The sequence below is a fragment of the Vulpes lagopus genome, chromosome 17, assembly GCF_018345385.1.
Source record: "Vulpes lagopus strain Blue_001 chromosome 17, ASM1834538v1, whole genome shotgun sequence".
In the NCBI taxonomy this organism is placed as follows: domain Eukaryota; kingdom Metazoa; phylum Chordata; class Mammalia; order Carnivora; family Canidae; genus Vulpes; species Vulpes lagopus.
Window position 1 is genome coordinate 25,858,751 of NC_054840.1, and position 18,370 is coordinate 25,877,120.

Consider the following 18,370-nt stretch of genomic DNA (forward strand, 5'->3'; position numbering starts at 1 on the left):
CTCATGATCTTTTAATTGCTTGTCTCTTTTTTCCTCAGTTTCCCTCTTTGCCATCAACTTGTCTTCTATGTCACTCACTCGTTCTTCCACCTCGTTAAGCCTCGTCGTTAGGGCTTCTAGCTTGGATTGCATCTCATTTAATTGATTTTTAATTTCTGCCTGATTGGATCTAAATTCTGCAGTCATGAAGTCTCTTGAGTCCTTTATGGTTTTTTCTAGAGCCACCAGTAGCTGTGTAATAGTGCTTCTGAATTGGCTTTCTGACACTGAATTGTAATCCATATTTTGTAACTCTGTGGGAGAGAGGGCTGTTTCTGATTCTTTTTTTTGAGGTGAGGTTTTCCTTCTGGTCATTTTGCTCAGTGCAGAGTGGCCAAAAACAAGTTGTATTGGGAAAAGGAGAAAAAGAGAGAGAAGGAAAGAAAAGAGAAAAAGAAAAAAGAGAAAGAAGAAAAAAAAAGGGAAAAAGAGAAGAAGAAGAAAAAGAAAAAGAAAGAAAGGAGAAAAAAGAAAAAAAAGGGTGGGGTGGGGTGGGGGAAGCAATCCGTAATCAAGAAGAAAGAAAAAAAAGCACAAAACAAAACAAAACAAAAAAACAAACAAACAAAAAAAAAACACGGGGGAGTATCTTCCGATTCTGTGTACTTTAAGTCCCTTGACTTCCCTTGGAACTGGTCCGTCTCCTTGGTCTTCTGGGGGAGGGGCCTGCTGTGCTGATTCTCAGGTGTTAGCACTTGGGGGAGCTGCTCTGCCCCTGCCTGGTGCAGGGCTCGGTGGGGGTTGTTCGCCCCGTGGCAGCTCTGGGACCCTGGAGTCAGCCCCCGCAGTAGCTCCGGGGCTCTCCGTCTGCAGGGCCTGGGGGCTCCGGGGCGGGGCCGCTGATCTGCTCAGTTCCAGGCAGGAGCGTCCTTGCTGTCCTGGGCCCTCCCGGCCTCTGCCTGTCCCGGGGGAGGCCGGATCCTGGGCTGTGTCCCGGCGCCCTGTGCTCCGGGGCCTTTGCTGTTGGATTCGCGCTCCTGGCGGTGCAGCCCCCTCCGCGGAGCCGCCGCCCGAGCCCCTCCGAGCTGTTCCCGGAGCCGCGCCGCCCCCTCCGCGGAGCTTCTTCCTCCGCCCGAGCCGCCGCCGCTGAGCTGTTCCCGGAGCCCCGCAGCCCCCTCCGCGGAGCCGCCGCCCGAGCCCCTCCGAGCTGCTCCGGGTACCGCCGAGCGCTGCAGCCCTTAGGGAGCTCGGCGCACTCTCCGGGGCGCAGTTCCTCTGTTACTGTCCCAGGGAGCCCGAGGGCATCCCCGCCCTCCTGGGTCCTGCTCCAATTCCCCGGGAGCCCCTTTCCGCGGGGAAGGTCGGTGCAGCTCCTGCTCCTCCGGGACGGGGCTCTCCTGTCCTGGGGACACTCGCCCCGGCCTCAGCCCGGCTCCTCGCGGGGCCCCTCCCCCTTGGAGGCCTTTTGTTCCTTTATTTCTTTTTTCCCCGTCTTCCTACCTTGATAGAAACGCGAACTCTTCTCACTGTAGCGTTCCGGCTGGTCTCTCTTTAAATCTCAGGCCGAATTCGTAGATTTTCAGGATGATTGGATGGTTTTCTAGGTAATTTGTTGAGGACAGGTGACTTGGAGACCCTGCTCTGCCGCCATCTCGACCCTCCCCCCGAATGCCTTCTATTTCTTTTTGTTATCTGAATGTTGAGGCTAAGACTTGTAGAACTGTGTTAAAAGTAATGGTGAGAGTGGACATCCCTGTCTTGTTGAAAGGCTCTCAGTTTTTCCCCATTGGGGATGATATTAGCTATGGGTCTTTCATATATGGTCTTTATGATGTTGAGGTATGTTCTCTCTGTCCCTACTTTTTAAGGATTTTTATCAAGAAAGGATGCTGTATTTTGTCAAATGCTTTTTCTGCATCTATTGAGAGGATCATATGATTCTTATCCTTTCTTTTATTAATGTGGTGTATCATATTGATTGATTTGTGGATGTTGAACCACCACTGCAGCCCAAGAATAAATCCTACTTGGTCGTGGTGAATAATCCTTTTAAAGTACTGTTGAATCTGAGTATCCAGTATGTCATTAAGAATTTTTGCATCCATGGTCATCAGAGATATTGGTCTTACTTCATATTTAAAACATGGTTGTGATATTAGCACTTTATTTGGTAGTTCACTGGCCTCTCTTATTACATCTCCCTACTCTTTTCTAGTTAGATGATAGTTATATTTTCACAGGTTGAGGGGTGAAAAGAGTTCATTTCCTAGAAATCTTAAGAATGAGGTGGTTCAAGTATGTAATTATTGTTAAGTCACTTAGCCTCACCATACCTTTACTCAAGGAGAAGGGTGTTTTAATATAGCAATGAATTTTGAAGAACCTATTGCTGGCATTTATCTATTCTGAAACAGCTCTATTAGCACTTACCTCACAAAATGTTATGTGAAGTGGCTAAGACAGTCTTGCAAAAATCTTTCCAGAGGCTATAGATTTACAAATCAGTTTTTAAAAATGGAGTTTGTGACAAAATACAAGAAATACTCCTTTCATAATTAGGAGATCATATATCTCCTTGAAGAAATAGCTTAAAGCAACTCTAAGTAAGAATATAATTGTAGGGGATCCCTGGGTGGCGCACTGGTTCGGTGCCTGCCTTCGGCCCAGGGCGTGATCTTGGAGACCCGGGATCGAGTCCTGCGTCGGGCTCCCTGCGTGGAGCCTGCCTCTCCCTCTGCCTGTGTCTCTGCCTCTCTCTCTCTCTCTCTCTCTCTCTCTGTCTATCATGAATAAATAAATAAAATCTTTTAAAAAGAGAATATAATTGTATACTGAAAAGGAAAAAAATATGGCATTCTTAATTTATAGCAGCAGCTATTCTCAGAATACAATTGTTGGCTATGGTATGGTAAAGTTGATTTATTCACATGAGGAAATGAGAAGGAAATGAGATGGGGGTCACTACATGCCATGGAAGGCCACAGGGGAAGCACCAGGTCTTGGCCAAGAGGCAGAAGCAGGAGGAAGTGAAAATCCTAGGCTAGTTTCTTTTTGGGGTTTCCACAGAGAAGGTAAGGCAGGGCAGTATATAGTTTAGGACTGGCTAGTCTGAATACTTCCAGTGGGTTTGGGGTCATAGGGGCATTCTCTAGTAATCTGGGCATGATATAGTGCAGATGAAATGTTGGCTTGGTATGTGATAGATAAGAAAGTAGTTGGGGATATGAGTTTAGGATCAATTACTAGATCATGGTGATTCTATTTTTAATTCCTTGAGGAACCTCACACTGTTTTCCACAGTGGCTGTACCAGTTTGCATTCCCACTAACAGTGCACAAGTGTCCCTTTTTCTCCACATCCTCAGCAAAACTTGTCATTTCTTGTGTTTTTGATGTTTGTCATTGTGACAGGTGTGAGGTGATATCTCATTGTGGTTTTGATTTGCATTTCCCTGATGATGAGTAATGTTGAGCCTCTTTTCCTATGTCTGTTTGGGGGAATGTCTGTTCATGTCTTCTGCTTCTTTTTAATTGGATTATTTGTGGGATTTTATGTGTGTGTGTGTGTGTGTTGAGTTCTGTAAGTTCTTTATATATTTTGGGTATTGCCCCCTTACTGGCACTATCATTTGCAAATATCTTCTCCCATTCAGTAGACAGTCTTTTGGTTTTGTTGATAGTTTCCTTTGCTGTGCAAAAGTTTTTTACTTTGAGTAGTGCCAGTAGTTTAATTTGCTTTTGTTTCCCTTGCCTCAGGAGACATATCTAGAAAAACGTTTCTATGGCTGATGTGAAAGAAATTACTGCCTATGTTTTCTTCTAGGAATTTTATGGGTTTGGGTCTCACATTTAGGTCTTTCAACCATTTTGAATTTATTTTTGTTATGTTGTAAGAAAGTGGCCCAGCTTCATTCTTTTGCATGTGGCTGTCCAGTTTTCTCAGCACCCTTTGTTGAGGGGCTTCCCCCCCATTGTATATTCTTGCCCCGTTTATCATGGATTGACTGACTATATAATCCTGGATTTATTTCTGGACTGTCTGTTCTGTTGATCTGTGTGTCCATTTTTGTGGCAGTACCGTACTGTTTTGATTACTAAAGCCTTGTACTGTATCTTGAAATCTGGGATTGTGATAGCTCTGACTTTGTTCTTCTGTCTCAAGATTGCTCTGACTATTCGGGGTATATTGTGGTACTGTACAAATTTTAGGATTATTTGTTCTATTTCTGTGAAAAATGCTATTGGTATTTTGATAGAGGTTGCATTAAATGTGTGGATTGCTTTGGGTAGTATGGACATTTTAATAATACTGGTTCTTCCAATCCATGAGCATGGAATATCTTCCCATTTGTTTGTGTCTTCTTCATTTTCTTTCATCAGTGTTTTATAGTTTTCAGAGAATAGGTCTTTCACCTTCTTGGTTAAGTTTTTTTCTTAGATATTTTATTGTTTTGGTGCAGTTGTAAATGTGATTGTTTTCTTAATTTTTCTTTCTGCTACTTCACTGTTAGCATGTAGAAATGCAACAGGTTTTGTGTATTGATTTTGTATCCTGTGATTTTAATTGAATTCATTTATCAGTTCTAGTAGTTTTTTGGTGGTGACTTTAGGGTTTTCTATATATAGTATCATGGCATCTGCAGATAGTGATGGTTGTACTTCTTCCTTACCAATTTGGATACCTCTTATTTCTTTTTCTTGTCTGATTATTGTAGCTAGGACTTCCAGTACAATGTTGTGTAAAAGTAGTGAGAGTGGACATCTTTGTCTTGCTGCTGATCTTAGAGGAAAAGCTGTCAGTTTTTCCCCATTGAGTATGATGTTAGCCGTGGGTTTTTCATATATGGCCTTCTTATGTTCAGATATGTTCCTTCTAAACCCACATTGCTAAGAGTTTTTATCATGAATGAATGTTGTACTTTGTCAAACACTTTTTCTGCATCTATTGAAGTGATTATATGGCTTTAATCTTTTCTCTTATTGATGTGATGTATCACGTTGATCGATTTGGGATTGTTGAACCACCTTTGCACCCCAGAATAAATCCCACTTGATCGTGGGGAATGACTTTTTAAAATATATTGTTGGATTCAATTTGCTAATGTTTTTTGGGGGGATGTTTGCATTTGTGTTCACCAGAGATATGTTCTGTAGTTTTTCTTTTTTTGTAATGTCTTATCTGGTTTTGATATCAGGGTAGCAATGGTGGCCTCATAGAATGAATTTGGAAGTGTTCCTTCCTCTTTTGTTTTTTGGAATAGTTTAAGATGAATAGGTATTACCTTACCTCTTCTTTAAATATTTGATAGAATTCACCTGTGAAGCCATTTGTTCTGGACTTTTGTTTGTTGGGATTCAATTCATTGCTAGTAATTGGTCTATTCAAAATTCCTATTTCTTCCTGATTCAGTTTTGGCAGGTTAGATGTTTCTAGAAATGTATTTGCTTTTTTCTAGGTTTTCCAATTTTTGGCATATGATTTTTCATAATATTCTCTTATAACCTTTTGTATTTCTTTGGTATTGGTTGTTATTTCTCCTCCATTTCTCATTTTACTTGAGTTCTCTCTCTCTCTCTGTCTTTGATGAGTCTGGCTAAAAGTTTCTTTTTTAAGTTTATTTATTTTTATTTTTTGGTAATCTCTGTATCCATTGTGGGGCTTGAACTCAACCCAGAGATCATGAATCAGCTGTTCTTCTGACTGAGCTAGCCAGGTGCCCTGAGTCTGGCTAAAAATTTCATAATTTTGTTTATCTTTTCAAAGAGCCACTCATCATTTCATTATTTCTTTCACTGTTTTTTGTTTCATTTATTTCACTCTTGTCATTATTTCCTTTCTTCTACTGACTGTAGGCTTTGTTTATTCTTCTTTTTCTAGCTCCTTTAGTGCAACGTTAGGTTTGTTTAAGACTTTTTTTGCTTCCTGAGCTAGGCCTGTATTACTCTAATCTTCTTTCATAGAAGATCTGCATCAGAAAGATCTGGACTATTGTGCTTTCATTTTCATTTGTCTCCAGGGTGGGTATTTTTTTTTTCTCTTTGGTTTCTTGGTTGACCCATTCATTGTTCAGTAGCATGTTTGTTAGCCTATGTGTATTTATGGTTTTTCTAAATTTTTTCTTGTGGTTGATTTCTAGTTTCATATCATTATCAGAAAAGATGCACGATATGATTTCAGTCTTTTTGAATTTATTAAGACTTGTTTTGTGGCTAACATGTGATCTATTCTGGAGAATGTTCCATATGCATTTGAAAAGAATACATTCTGCTGTTTTAGGATAGAATGTTCTGAATATATTTGTTAGGTCCATTTGGTCCCTTGTGTCATTCAAAGTCATTGTTTCCTTGTTGATTTTCTGTCTGGATGACCTAACCATTAATGTAAGTGGGGTGTTAATGTCCCCTACTATTATTGTATTACTATTGATTTCTTCCTTCATGTCTATTAATAGTTACCTTATGTATTTAGGTGCTTCCATGTTGGGTACATAAACATTTATAATTGTTATATCCTCTTGTTGGATTATACCCTTTATCATTATGTAGTGTCCTTCTTTGTCTCTTATTACAGTCTGTTTTATTTTTATTTTTTTAAAGACTTATTTATTTATTTATTCACTATAGAAGAGAGAGAGAGAGAGAGAGAGAGAGGCAGAGAGATACAGGAGGAGGGAGAAGCAGGCTCCATGCCGGGAGCTTGACGTGGGACTCGATCCCGGGACTCCAGGATCGCGCCTGGGCCAAAGGCAGGCGCTAAACCGCTGAGCCACCCAGGGATCCCCTTACAGTCTGTTTTAAAGTCTATTTTGTCTGATATAAGTATTGGTGTCCCAGCTTTCTTTTCACTGTCATTCGCATGGTAAATGTTTTTCCATTTTCCACTTTCAATCTGTATATGTTTTTAGTTCTGAAATGAGCCTTCTAGGTAGTGTATAGATAGGTTTTGCTCTTTTATCCATTTAGTCACCCTATGTCTTTTGATTCAAAGTATATTCAAAGTAATTATTGATAGATACATACTTACTGCCTTTTTGTTATGTATTTTCCAGTTGTTTTTGTAGTTCTTCTCTGCTCCTTTCTTCTTCTCTTATTCTCTTCCCTTATGGTTTAATGAGTTTCTTTAATGATATTCTTGGATTCCTTTCTTTTTGTTTTTTGTGTATCTATTATACGTTTTTGAGTATGTATGTTTGTGTGGTTATCATTGGGTTCATATGTAACATCTGATGCATAGAGCAGTCTATATTAAGTTGTTAGTCACTTAAGTTTGAACCCATTCTAAGATCAGTAAATTTTTACTCCCCCACCCTCCATATTTTTTGTATATGATGTCATACTTTACATCCTTTAATTTTGTGAATCTTTTTTTTTAATTTTGTGAATCTTTTGACTGATTTCTGTAGATATAATTGATTTTACTGCTTTTGTGCTTTAACCTCCATATGGTTTTGTAAGTGATTCATCTACTACTTTTTTTAAAGCTTATTTATTTAAGTTATCTCTACATCCAATGTGGGACTCACACTCATAACCTTGAGGTCAAGAGCTGCATGCTCTTCCAACTAAGACAACCAGGCACCCCTCATCTACTACTTTTTATTATGTCTGCATTTAGTTTTGAAATTTTTTCCTTTCATAATTCTCTTGCTCCTGATTATGGCCTTTTCTTTCCATTCAAATAATTCCCTTCATGGTTTCTTGTAGGGCTGTTTTAGTGGTGATGAATTCCTTTACCTTTTATTTGTCTGAGAAACTCTATCTTTCCCTCTATTCTGAATAGTAATCTTGTTGGATGGAGTATTCTTGTTCATAGGCATTTTTTTCTTTAAGCACTTTGAATATATCATGCTACTCTCTTCTGGCCTGCAGAATTTCTGCTGAAAAAACACACACAGAGTTTCCCTTGTATGTAACTATTTTCTTTTCTCTCGCTGTTTTAAAAATTCTCTATCACTACTTTTTGCCATTTTAATTACTATCTGTCTTGGCATGGACCTCCATGGGTTGATTTGTTGGGGGCTCTCTGTGCCTCTTAGATGTGGGTTTCTGACTCCTTTCTCAGATTTGGGGAGTTTTTAGCTATTATTTAAGTAATTCTATGCCTCCTTTTCTCTCTTTTTTTCTTCTGGGATCCCTTTAATGCTAATATTATTATGCTTGATGATGTCACTGAGTTTCCTTAAGCTAATCTTAGCTTTTATTATTCTTCTTACTTTTTGTTAGTAAGCTTGATTGCCTTCTTTTTTTTTCCCCTCCTTGGGCCCGGCTACCCAAAGCAGAGAGCATGGTTGCTTTTTTTTTTTTTTTTAATTTTTTTTTTATTTATTTATGATAGTCACAGAGAGAGAGAGAGAGAGGCAGAGACACAGGCAGAGGGAGAAGCAGGCTCCATGCACCGGGAGCCCGACGTGGGATTCGATCCCGGGTCTCCAGGATCGTGCCCTGGGCCAAAGGCAGGCACTAAACCGCTGCGCCACCCAGGGATCCCTTCATGGTTGCTTTTTATTACTCTGTATTTCAAATCACTGATCTGTTCTTCTGCCTTCTCTAATTTGCTATTGATACTCTCTAGTGCATTTTTAATTTCAGTTATTGAGTTCTTCATCTCTGATAGGTTCTTTTTAATATTTTCTATCTCTTTGTTAAAGGTCTCAGTGAGATCCTCCATTGTTTTCTCAAGTCCAGTGAGTGTCTTTATGACCATCATTTTGAATTCTTTATTAAGCATATTACTTATCTGTTTCATTTAACTCTTTTAAAAAATATTTATTTTAGAGAGAAAAAGAGAGCACATGTGCACATGAGTGAGGGTAGGGGCAGAAAGGAGGAGGACAGAATCCTTAAGCAGACTCCGCTGAGTGTGGAGCCTGATGTGGGGCTTGATCTCAGGACTCTGAGATCATGACCTACACTGGAATTAAGAGTTGGATACTTAACTGACTGAGCCACCCAGGTGCCCCTCATTTAACTTTTTTAACTGTAGTTTTTGTCCTATTCTCTCATTTGGGGCATAATCCTATCTATTTTGTCAGACTCTCTGTGTCTATTTCTATGTATTTGGAAAATCAGTTCTGTCTTATCCTCTTGAAAGTAGCAGCCTTATGAAGAAGAGGTCCTATGGTGCCCTGTAGCATAGTGCCCTATGTTTACCTGAACCAGGTGCTTTAGGGGTGTCTCCTTTGTGGGTTGTGTGTGTCTTACTGGTGTGGCTAAGCCTTGTTTGCCTTCAGTCCAGTTGGCTGCAATGGCCGACTTTGCCTGTCGTGGGTGCATAAGGCAGTTTGTTCTCTGTGCTGTTAAAGGGCTGGTCTGGGGCCCACTGTAGGCTTGTAGTTGGATGATGCCAGCCCTCATATGCCTACCTCAGCCCATCTGCCAGGGCTGCAGTGGTACTGAACTGCAGGGTGCTCTCCCCTGAGAGCCTTGTTGGATGGGGCTGGCAGTTAGACAATCTGCTGGGACTAGTCACACTAATGTGTATGGTTATCTTCTTCTCTCCCCAGGGCAGTAATTACTTTGGAGTGGCACTGGTCCCTGCTGGGGTTGCTTGCTGGATGTGTTTTAGCAGGAGCCACTTGGGAGGGACATCTGAAGAGTGGGGTGAGGTGGATGAGGTGGACTTGCAGGAGAATGCAGAAGTGGGGTGTGTGGTTTTAGCAAGCTATGAGAGAGTGTTTGAACTGGTATCCACAGGTGTCTGGTTATCTAGGCTGGAGTCGGGGTGGGGGGGCTGGTGAGATGGCACCTGATAGGGCTTTGTTCTAGGAGAAGTCACCTAAAGATCCCTGCCCCTCTAATGCAGGTTCTGAGATTAGTAACTAAATCTCCTTCCCATATACCCCTGATGCCTTCAGACTGTTGCTTCTATACTGTATCTCGGCTCAATTGTTTGTTATGCTGGCTCCTTAAGAATGGGAGTTCTGTTTCCTGTTGCCCTCTGTATGTCTCAGAGCTAAGCCTGCTGATTTTTAAAGTACCTAGAGTTAAGCCCTACTGATTGTAAAAAGTCACAAAGTTAAGAAGACCCGTTGGTTTTTAAAGCCAAATGTTATGGGACTTGCCTTCCCAGTGCAGGTCCCCTGTGCTCCAGGTGCCTGGTGTGGGGTCTCTTCCTCTCCCTTCTCCTGCTTGTGGTGTCCCTGCTGTTGGTGGTTATGTCTCCCTGGGAGTTTGGTTCCTAATTGCATCTCTGCTCCCCCCACCTCTTTCTGTGTGGCCTCCTCTCTATCAACTGTGGAAAGTCTGTTCTGCTGGCCTTTGTGTTTTCTGAGTTAGCGGCACTGACATGGCTCTTACCTAGGTATGTCTGTGGGCTGAGAGCGCTCAGGGTCCTCCTACTCCACCATTTTTCAGAAGTCCTCTTTGCCCATTTTTAATTATGGTTTTTTTTTTTTTTCATTTTTAGCTTCCAATTTAAAATTTCTCTTGGTCCACTCAGCTAAAGATGACAAGGCAGAGTCCTGGCAAGCATGGAACACATGCGTCCCTCTCCTTTTCAGTTACATGGAACAGAAGATGTACAGCCTGGCAGAATGTGTTTTTTAAAATTCTAGGTTGTGTGGTAGAGTTACTTCTGCCTAATAAGATGTTCCACATTGGTATTTTTTTAAAAACTCCACACAGCCCTGGTGACTTAGCGGTTTAGCACTGCCTTCAGCTTAGGGTTTAGCACTGCCTTCTCTCTGTCTCTATGAATAAATAAATAAAATCTTAAAAAAACCCAAAACCCAAAAAACTCCAAGTGTTACCATAGCAATTAATATTTCAAAAAGCAAAATATATTGGCAATTTCTTGTTTTGTGTCCTGTAATTTCTAATTTTAGAAAGACTAAAAATCTTTTTGGAATTCCCAAAAGTGGTTTAAAATTTTTTAGCAGGGAAAGGCATAGATTAATTCAGGTTTGGTTTCTTTCCACTTTTTCTCATGTTATAAATGTAATTTTTAAAAATTCCCAAACTTTTAGGGTGCCTAGTTGGATCGGCTGATCAGCATGGGCTTGTTCATCAGCCAGATTGTTAATTTATAAAAATCTACTCCCTATTATCTCCAAATGTCCTCCATGCAGGATGAATCTGGGGCACATCAACATCAGTGTAGTAAATCTTTTTTTTTTTTTTTTTAAGATTTTTAAAAATGTATTTATTCATGAGAGACACACAGAGAGAGAGAGAGACAGAGACACAGGCAGAGGGAGAAGCAGGCTCCATGCAGGGAGCCCGATGTGCGACTCCATCCCAAGTCTACAGGATTAGGCCCTGGGCTGAAGGCAGCGCTAAACTGCTGAGCCACCGGGGCTGCCCCCAGTAGTATATCTTTTTAATACACACTTCTCAGTAGGTCCCCATATTCTAATTTTATTTTGGTGTTCACCAGCCTACCCCTTATTGGGCTTCTCATTGCATATTTTTAGGTCTCAATATAGCACTTGATTTTGGTGGCTGAAGAGTATACTTTAGCTTGGGAACTTTAGCCAAAAATTCACCTAAAGTAAGACCAGACTTGTAGGTAGCTTAGAACTGTGTTCCCTGAACCATGTGACCATTTTGTCACGGACTATGCAATCTTTGGTACTCCTTGCTTAAAGGAGGAAAATGCCAAAGGAGTATAAAACTTTCTCTGCTGGATGTAGTAACTCTACATATGAATTCCTGATCCTGCGAAGTTCAATGCTATTTAAATAACAATAGAATTTAGATGAGCTATTTAATTATCTGTGAGGAACACACTGATTTTTTTTGCCTATAGATCATTATGTTAAACTCTGCATCTGACCTTCACGGCTACATTGACAAAAACCAACTGACAGAGGATTTAGGGGGAACTTTGGAATACCGCCACAGTCAGTGGATAAATCATCGAACTGTGAGTACCAGCTTAACCTGCTCTTTATATGATCTCTCTTTGTTTTCCAGAAGAGACAGTTAAAGATCAACTCTTGGGCAGTCGTTGCCCATGACTACCAAACATTGGGAAGGTTGGGTTTTCTAAGCCACAGGTTGGGGAAAAATGTGGTGGAGGGGAGGAGGCTAGGGCATGTCCTGTTGTCTCCCCACACCTCACCTCATCATCTGGCATGGGGGTTTGGGGGCACTTGATTTAGGATACACCTGGGGAGTTTTCAACATACGGCACCCTACTATAAGTCAGAGAAATTAATTTACTTGATCAAGGTTGAGCCTCAGATATTAGCATTCCACACAATTCCCCAGATGATTCTAATGTACAGAAAGATTGAAACCCACCAAGTTAGAAGTAGTTGCGTTTGAATATGGTCACTATTACTTATTGTCTGATCTTGGGTCAATTATTAAACATCTTTCAACTTGTTTTCTCCCCTATTAAAATGGAACTAACAGTGGTTTTCAGCTGGAGGCAATTTTAGACATTTAAAAAGAAAATATTTTATTTATTTCTTTGACAGAGAGTGAGCAAGCACATAAGCACCTGTTAATTTCCAGAATGTGTATTGAACATCTGTTATGTAGTAGGCCATCAACCAGTGCTGGGGTTACAGAGGTGAGCAGATAGAAATTCAGTGCCTGTGCTCATTGGACCTTACAGACAGTGGGGAAGGCAGACATTAATCAAATAATCACACAGTGCCAAATTATAACTGTGATAAATGCTGTGTAACAAAGTTCAGTGATTCCTCTGCCTGAAAGTGAAGACATAGCCTTGTTCCTACCCCTGAAGCTGTGCACTGTTACCAGGACTCTCCCTGGTGGAACCTCTCCACAGTCAACCTGTGTACTCACCTTTTCCCCAATATTCCTAAGCTTGCCTGTCACAGTGCCTTTTTGTACTCATGCTGTTTCATCAGCCTGGACCAGCTTTCCCGTTCATCACTATCTGCTAAAATCCTGTTCTCCTTACCGAGGCAAGTTTGACTCCAGAGCTCCACTTTTTTTTTTTTTTTTTAAGATTTTATTTATTTATTTATTTATTTAAGAGAGAGAGGGAGAGAGAACAAGCAGGGAGAGCTGCAGAGGGAGAGGGAGAAGCAGGTTCTCCACTGAGCAGAGAGTCCAACATGGGGCTTGATCCCAGGATTCTGGGATCATGACCTGAGCCAAAGGCAAATGCTTCATCAACTGAGCCATGCAGGTGCCCTGGGACAGGCATTTTTTTTTTATAGTCATAACTTGAGAGGAGGAGTGTTACTGGCATCTAGCGGGTAGGAGCCAGGAATCTGCTAAGCACCTTATGCATGAGACAGCCCACCACAACAAAGAATTGTCCAGCCCAACTGTCAATAGAGCCAATGACAAGAAACCTCAGTCTAACAGAAGCTACCTGAGAGTGGATGTGAAACTAAGTGGTGTAATGTGTGTGAAAGCATCTGACATGTAGTATTTTACTTCTCTCTACTCACTTATAGTAATGGTTATTCTGTTAAACTAGAAGGGTCAATAATATGGAAGGAAAAGTGGGATTGAAACTCAAATGATAAAATGTTTCTGTATAAAGTTGTCACTCCCCTTTCCCCACTCTCTTAGTCCCTAGATCCTCAAAAAGACTAGGTTTTCTGAGCCAAGTCAGAAGCTCCCTTTACCACCTGGTGAAACTTGTGGTGTCAGTGCCCCTCTCTCTGTATTGGGTCACTTTAGAAACATGTTGCTCAACATTTACCAATAAACACCTGAATGACATTTAATTAGGTAGAAGAATTCACTCTCTCTTAAAGTGTAAAATTTTGTGATTTTTCTTAAAAAAAGGAAATTTAAGAACTAAACAAAAATAGATTTCTAGCAACAGTGCATTTATTTCAAAGCTACAGATTCTGATCCTTCCCTCACTTCTTTGTATGCCATGTAATTCGAAGGAAGATATAACCCTTCCCAAAACCTAGAGGAAGACCTACAACCTGGGCAAGAACTCTTTGAACTTCTTATCAGTTTTATTGCAATAACAGTGATTTCAAGAGAAATCTTGGGAATGAAAAAAGGAATGGTGAAGTTCTTCATAATCACATGATTCTCACTAGACCTGAATAGAAAAGATATGGAGGGAAGCTTATGTAGAATATCTTACACAAGTAAGTGTAGTCAGGGTTGTCCTTGCAATTTCATTAAACTGTGTGAGAAATGGAACTGGAATGTTTCCAGCCTTTATTTCTTCACTTCCTAGGATATTATTACATTACTTTAATAATCAAAAGAATTTACTGTCCTGCCAGCTTTATTGGGCTAGCTAGGTCTCCCTTTGGCTCTGACTTTTCTATCAATCCTTTGTTTTATTATGTTATTAATGTTTTTCAAGTTGCCTCAGATCTTTCTTGAAATAACACACATTTGCAGCAAATGAATAAAGAGATAAAACAAATGCACCTTGACATCAAAGACAAGAATAGTTCTCTAAGAACTGAGGGAGGTAAAGAAGACTGAAGCCATGAACATAGATTATTTAAAAACATGGCATAAGCAGACGTGGGCATATACCTTCCTACCCCAGGCCTCGTTCATGTCCGTGGTTTGTATTTGTGCATGTATTAAACATATTATAATAAGCTTTAAAAAATACAACTAGGGATCCCTGGGTGGCGCAGTGGTTTGGCGCCTGCCTTTGGCCCAGGGCGCGATCCTGGAGACCCGGGATCGAATCCCACGTCGGGCTCCCGGTGCATGGAGCCTGCTTCTCCCTCCGCCTATGTCTCTGCCTCTCTCTCTCTCTCTGTGACTATCATAAATAAATAAAAATTAAAAAAAAAAATACAACTAGTATTCAAACATCAGAGGTATTTTTTATATGCCTTTTGCACATTTTATGTATATATTTTATATATATACATATATAATTAGAACTATAATATATACATATATATTACATATATAATATATATAGATCCTTTTTTGGATAGTAGTGTACTTTCTGGATGTCAAATCTTTGAGACGCATTAGAACTGAAAAGAACCTTAAAGATGATTTATTTCAATTACCTTATTTTACAGATGAGGAAACTGACCTTCAAAGTAAAGAAGTGACTTATCCAAGGTTATATGGTTGAGTAGTGGCAGAGCCAAGACAAAGGCTCAGCACTTTTCCATTACTCTATCAGCGTCAGGTCCTCTGTACCATTTCCAGGGTGATTGTTTGCTAATCAGATACCTGGAATCAAGTTAATTTGTTAATAGAACTCTCCATAGGAAACCTCTGGCTTTCCTCTATCTCCAGGTCAATATCTGCAGGCCTCACATTTGATTCTCAGAGTTGATGCTGGTATTATCATTACACTTGTAAGGTACTCTACTGTGCCCAAGTCCTTTCAGGTTTGCTATTCCTTTGATCCTTGAAAAAACCCTGCAAAAACAGAGCAATCATAATTCCCATTTTTCAAATAGAGATGCTAGGACTTAGAACAATACCTGGTTTATGCAAGATCACACAGTTAGAATCTGGACTTTAATTCAAGTCTTAAGGCTGTCAAAGCCAAGATCTTTTGTTGATCTGATTTTAAATGTAGTTTTGTTCAATTTATTTTTATTGCCAAGAGGTGGTATAGTATAGTGCTTAAGAGTGCTGGTCCTGAGTTTAATCCCAGATCTGCCACTTATTTTTTTATATGGCTTTGGGGAAATTACTTAACCTTAATATGCCTCAGTTTTCTCATCTATATAGAATGTGGTGATAATAGTAACCTAACTGAGATGCATTATAAGAGGTAATGCATATAAAGCAAAGTACTGTATCTCATATTTTCTTATTATAAGTCCTCTGATAGGTTGGATTTTTATGTTATTCAGTAGAGGCTATTGGTTCAAGAAATTGAAAGAGTATTGTATACAGATATCAGATTATGTAAAAGTTATAACACTTTGATGTGCTTGAAAAAAAGATTCTTATAAAAGTTAGTCTGACTTTCCACACCAAAAGTACTGTGATGTTCAAGACTGCAGCTGTATAAATACTTGTGCTAATAGAGGAGATCCCACCTACAGCAATATAAGTATGAACAGGGTTGATGGTAGGGGTACCTGGCTGGCTCAGTCGGTAGAACATGTGACTCTAGATCTCGGAGTCTTGAGTTTGAGCCCCACATTCGCGATAGAGTTTACTTAAAAAAATGACTGATGGAGAAAGACTTTGGGTTCAGAACGTAGGGGGAGGTGTGTCATGCTCTGGAAGCCTTTATTATGCCAGCCTCAGCTCTGGCCTCTATTATAGCAAAGGGCTGCCCCACATCTGGCACATTCTTTATGATGCACACTTGGGTTTTCAGAAATGTTCTCTGATGATGTAAGAACAGAGGTAATTTTTTCCCAAATGAAAATTAGATTGGGCCTCTTTGCAACTACCAGTTATCCATCTAGCAGCTGTTTATGGGGCTACCTACTGTGTGACAGGCATAGTACCATTTGCTGGGGGTGGGGGGGACAGAGATGAATTGTGTTCACCCTTTGAGGGCAAAATTGTCTTGAGAACAGAGGGAAATGGGCATGGTAGAGCCAGTCTGGTTTACTAGAATGACTTGTAGAATTCTGAAAAGCTACTTGCCTTCAACTAAATCTACTGATAACAATAAGCATGACTTTTTCAAGGTTAGGACATATGTTTACTGCTAAAATGCATTCTGCTAAATGCAGATATCTCATCTGGAATGTTAGCTGTGAAGTTACTCATTAGTTAGTAGGTATTCATTTAATGGTAGAACAGAGTCCTTAGTGGAAGGTAAATTTTTATAAAGGAGTGAGAGGCAGAGGTCCCCAAACTCTCATCACATGTGACAAAAGTAACTCACTGAAAGGTCACTAGTGACCTAATCACTATATTCATCTTCTTCCTCTGGGTCAAACTTGCTTCCCAAACTTGGTGACTTTGGTTGAACCCTTCTTTCCTTTCTTACTGCCCAATTAATTACATGATCTTGGGCAATTGACCTGTAGGAGCTTCATTTCCTTCTACTATAAAATGGAGATACAATACCTTCCAATCGGATTATTGAGATGATAGACAAATGTATAGCACCAGGATAATGCATGGCCCATTGCAGGTACTTGGGAAATGGTAGCTACTATCCTTCTATTCAGAGCATATTGGTGAATGTTAAGCTCTCCTCATTGTTATGATTATCTGACTTTCCAGGCCATTGAAAATTTTGCCATGACATTGAAGACCACTGCCCAGATGCTTCAGATGTTTGGGGCCTGCCTAACCACAACAGAGCTGCCCACAGGTGTGCTGTCCACGGAAGACCTCCTCATGTCCCACACAAGGCAGCAGGACAAGCTGCAGGTGAGTAGTTGTGGTCTTTCACAGGCCAGCCTCTTGAAGAGAGCCAGGGGCAGAATTCAAAGTTAAGCCCTCTTCTTCCTCCTTCTCCAGTGACTTGGCAGCAAATGATCATCCTAAACCTTCTAGATAGGCAGTCTGTGAAGAGAAAAAAGCCTCTTGAGCCTGGTTGGTGAATGTAAAAGGATTGTAATTAAGACCTGTGAGAAGCAGCCCCATAAAGGGAAGCTCATTCCACCTTTGTGCTCATAAGATACGTGTTTGAGCATCATTTCAAAGGCAGCACTCCTATGATCTGCTGAGGGCACAGCAAGATATAATGGATAAAACTGCAGTGAGGGAAGGAAGGGTGGGAGTTGGCTTTGGAGGCATAGATTTTCCTGAGGCTGTTGTAAAGTTTTGGGGCAAACTAAGCTGACATGTTGCTTCACTTTCTCAGGGATGTGTCTTTTTATTTGGGGAGTAATTTGAGAAAGAAGACATGGAAGGTGCTCTGAACTGAGTTTAAGGAGAGGCACCTATTAACTTCATAAAAGCATGTCAGAACCTGCTAAGAACGGAGGTTGGCAGATTCTTTTAGATCATGCAGTAAAGGGAAGTCTTCGTGGGGCTTGTAGGATGGGCGTCAGCTCTTTTCTGCCTCCAGAAGTACATGCACCAAATCCATTATTTCACAGAAGATGAGAACTCCATAGGGCAGCAAACGGAGGATTAGAAGGTTGAGACATCTTAGTGTTACATGTATATTGCTGCATGGAGCTTGGCAAGAGCTGACCTCTTTTATCTGTGGCCCAAAATTTACAAAAATATTTTGCTAGGTGGGTGATTTGTTTATTTAGTCAACATTTATTGACCACCTACCACTACATGTCAGGAGAACAAATGAAAAGAATGTAAACTTGAGGAACACATAGTTGAGTTAGGGGAGTCTCAGAGTCTAGTAGTTAAGGCAAATTAATTCTTCCATATATCAGGGAACACTGTTAAATTCTCTTTTTAAGGAGCTTGATATCCAAAAAGAGTTCAAAATGTACTTTTTACATTACTCTGAATAATTAAAAGATCTGTTTTGAAACTGGGAAAACTGAAAGCATCCTAGAAATTTTCCCTAGAAATGTTTCTGACGAGCTTGACAAACACACACAACTTAGCACACCCGTCTTGTT

General features: G+C 40.4%; 1 protein-coding gene across 1 annotated transcript in view; it reads left to right on the plus strand.

Moving 5' to 3' along the window:
* The window catches only part of MCF2L2 (MCF.2 cell line derived transforming sequence-like 2), a 183,353-nt gene that overhangs the window by 92,493 nt on the left and 72,490 nt on the right, over positions 1 to 18,370 (plus strand). The window contains exons 6-7 of the mRNA XM_041731529.1: positions 11,725 to 11,841; positions 17,058 to 17,207. Of these exons, the coding sequence (XP_041587463.1) occupies positions 11,725 to 11,841; positions 17,058 to 17,207 (267 nt within the window). The remainder of the gene's footprint in view (positions 1 to 11,724; positions 11,842 to 17,057; positions 17,208 to 18,370) is intronic.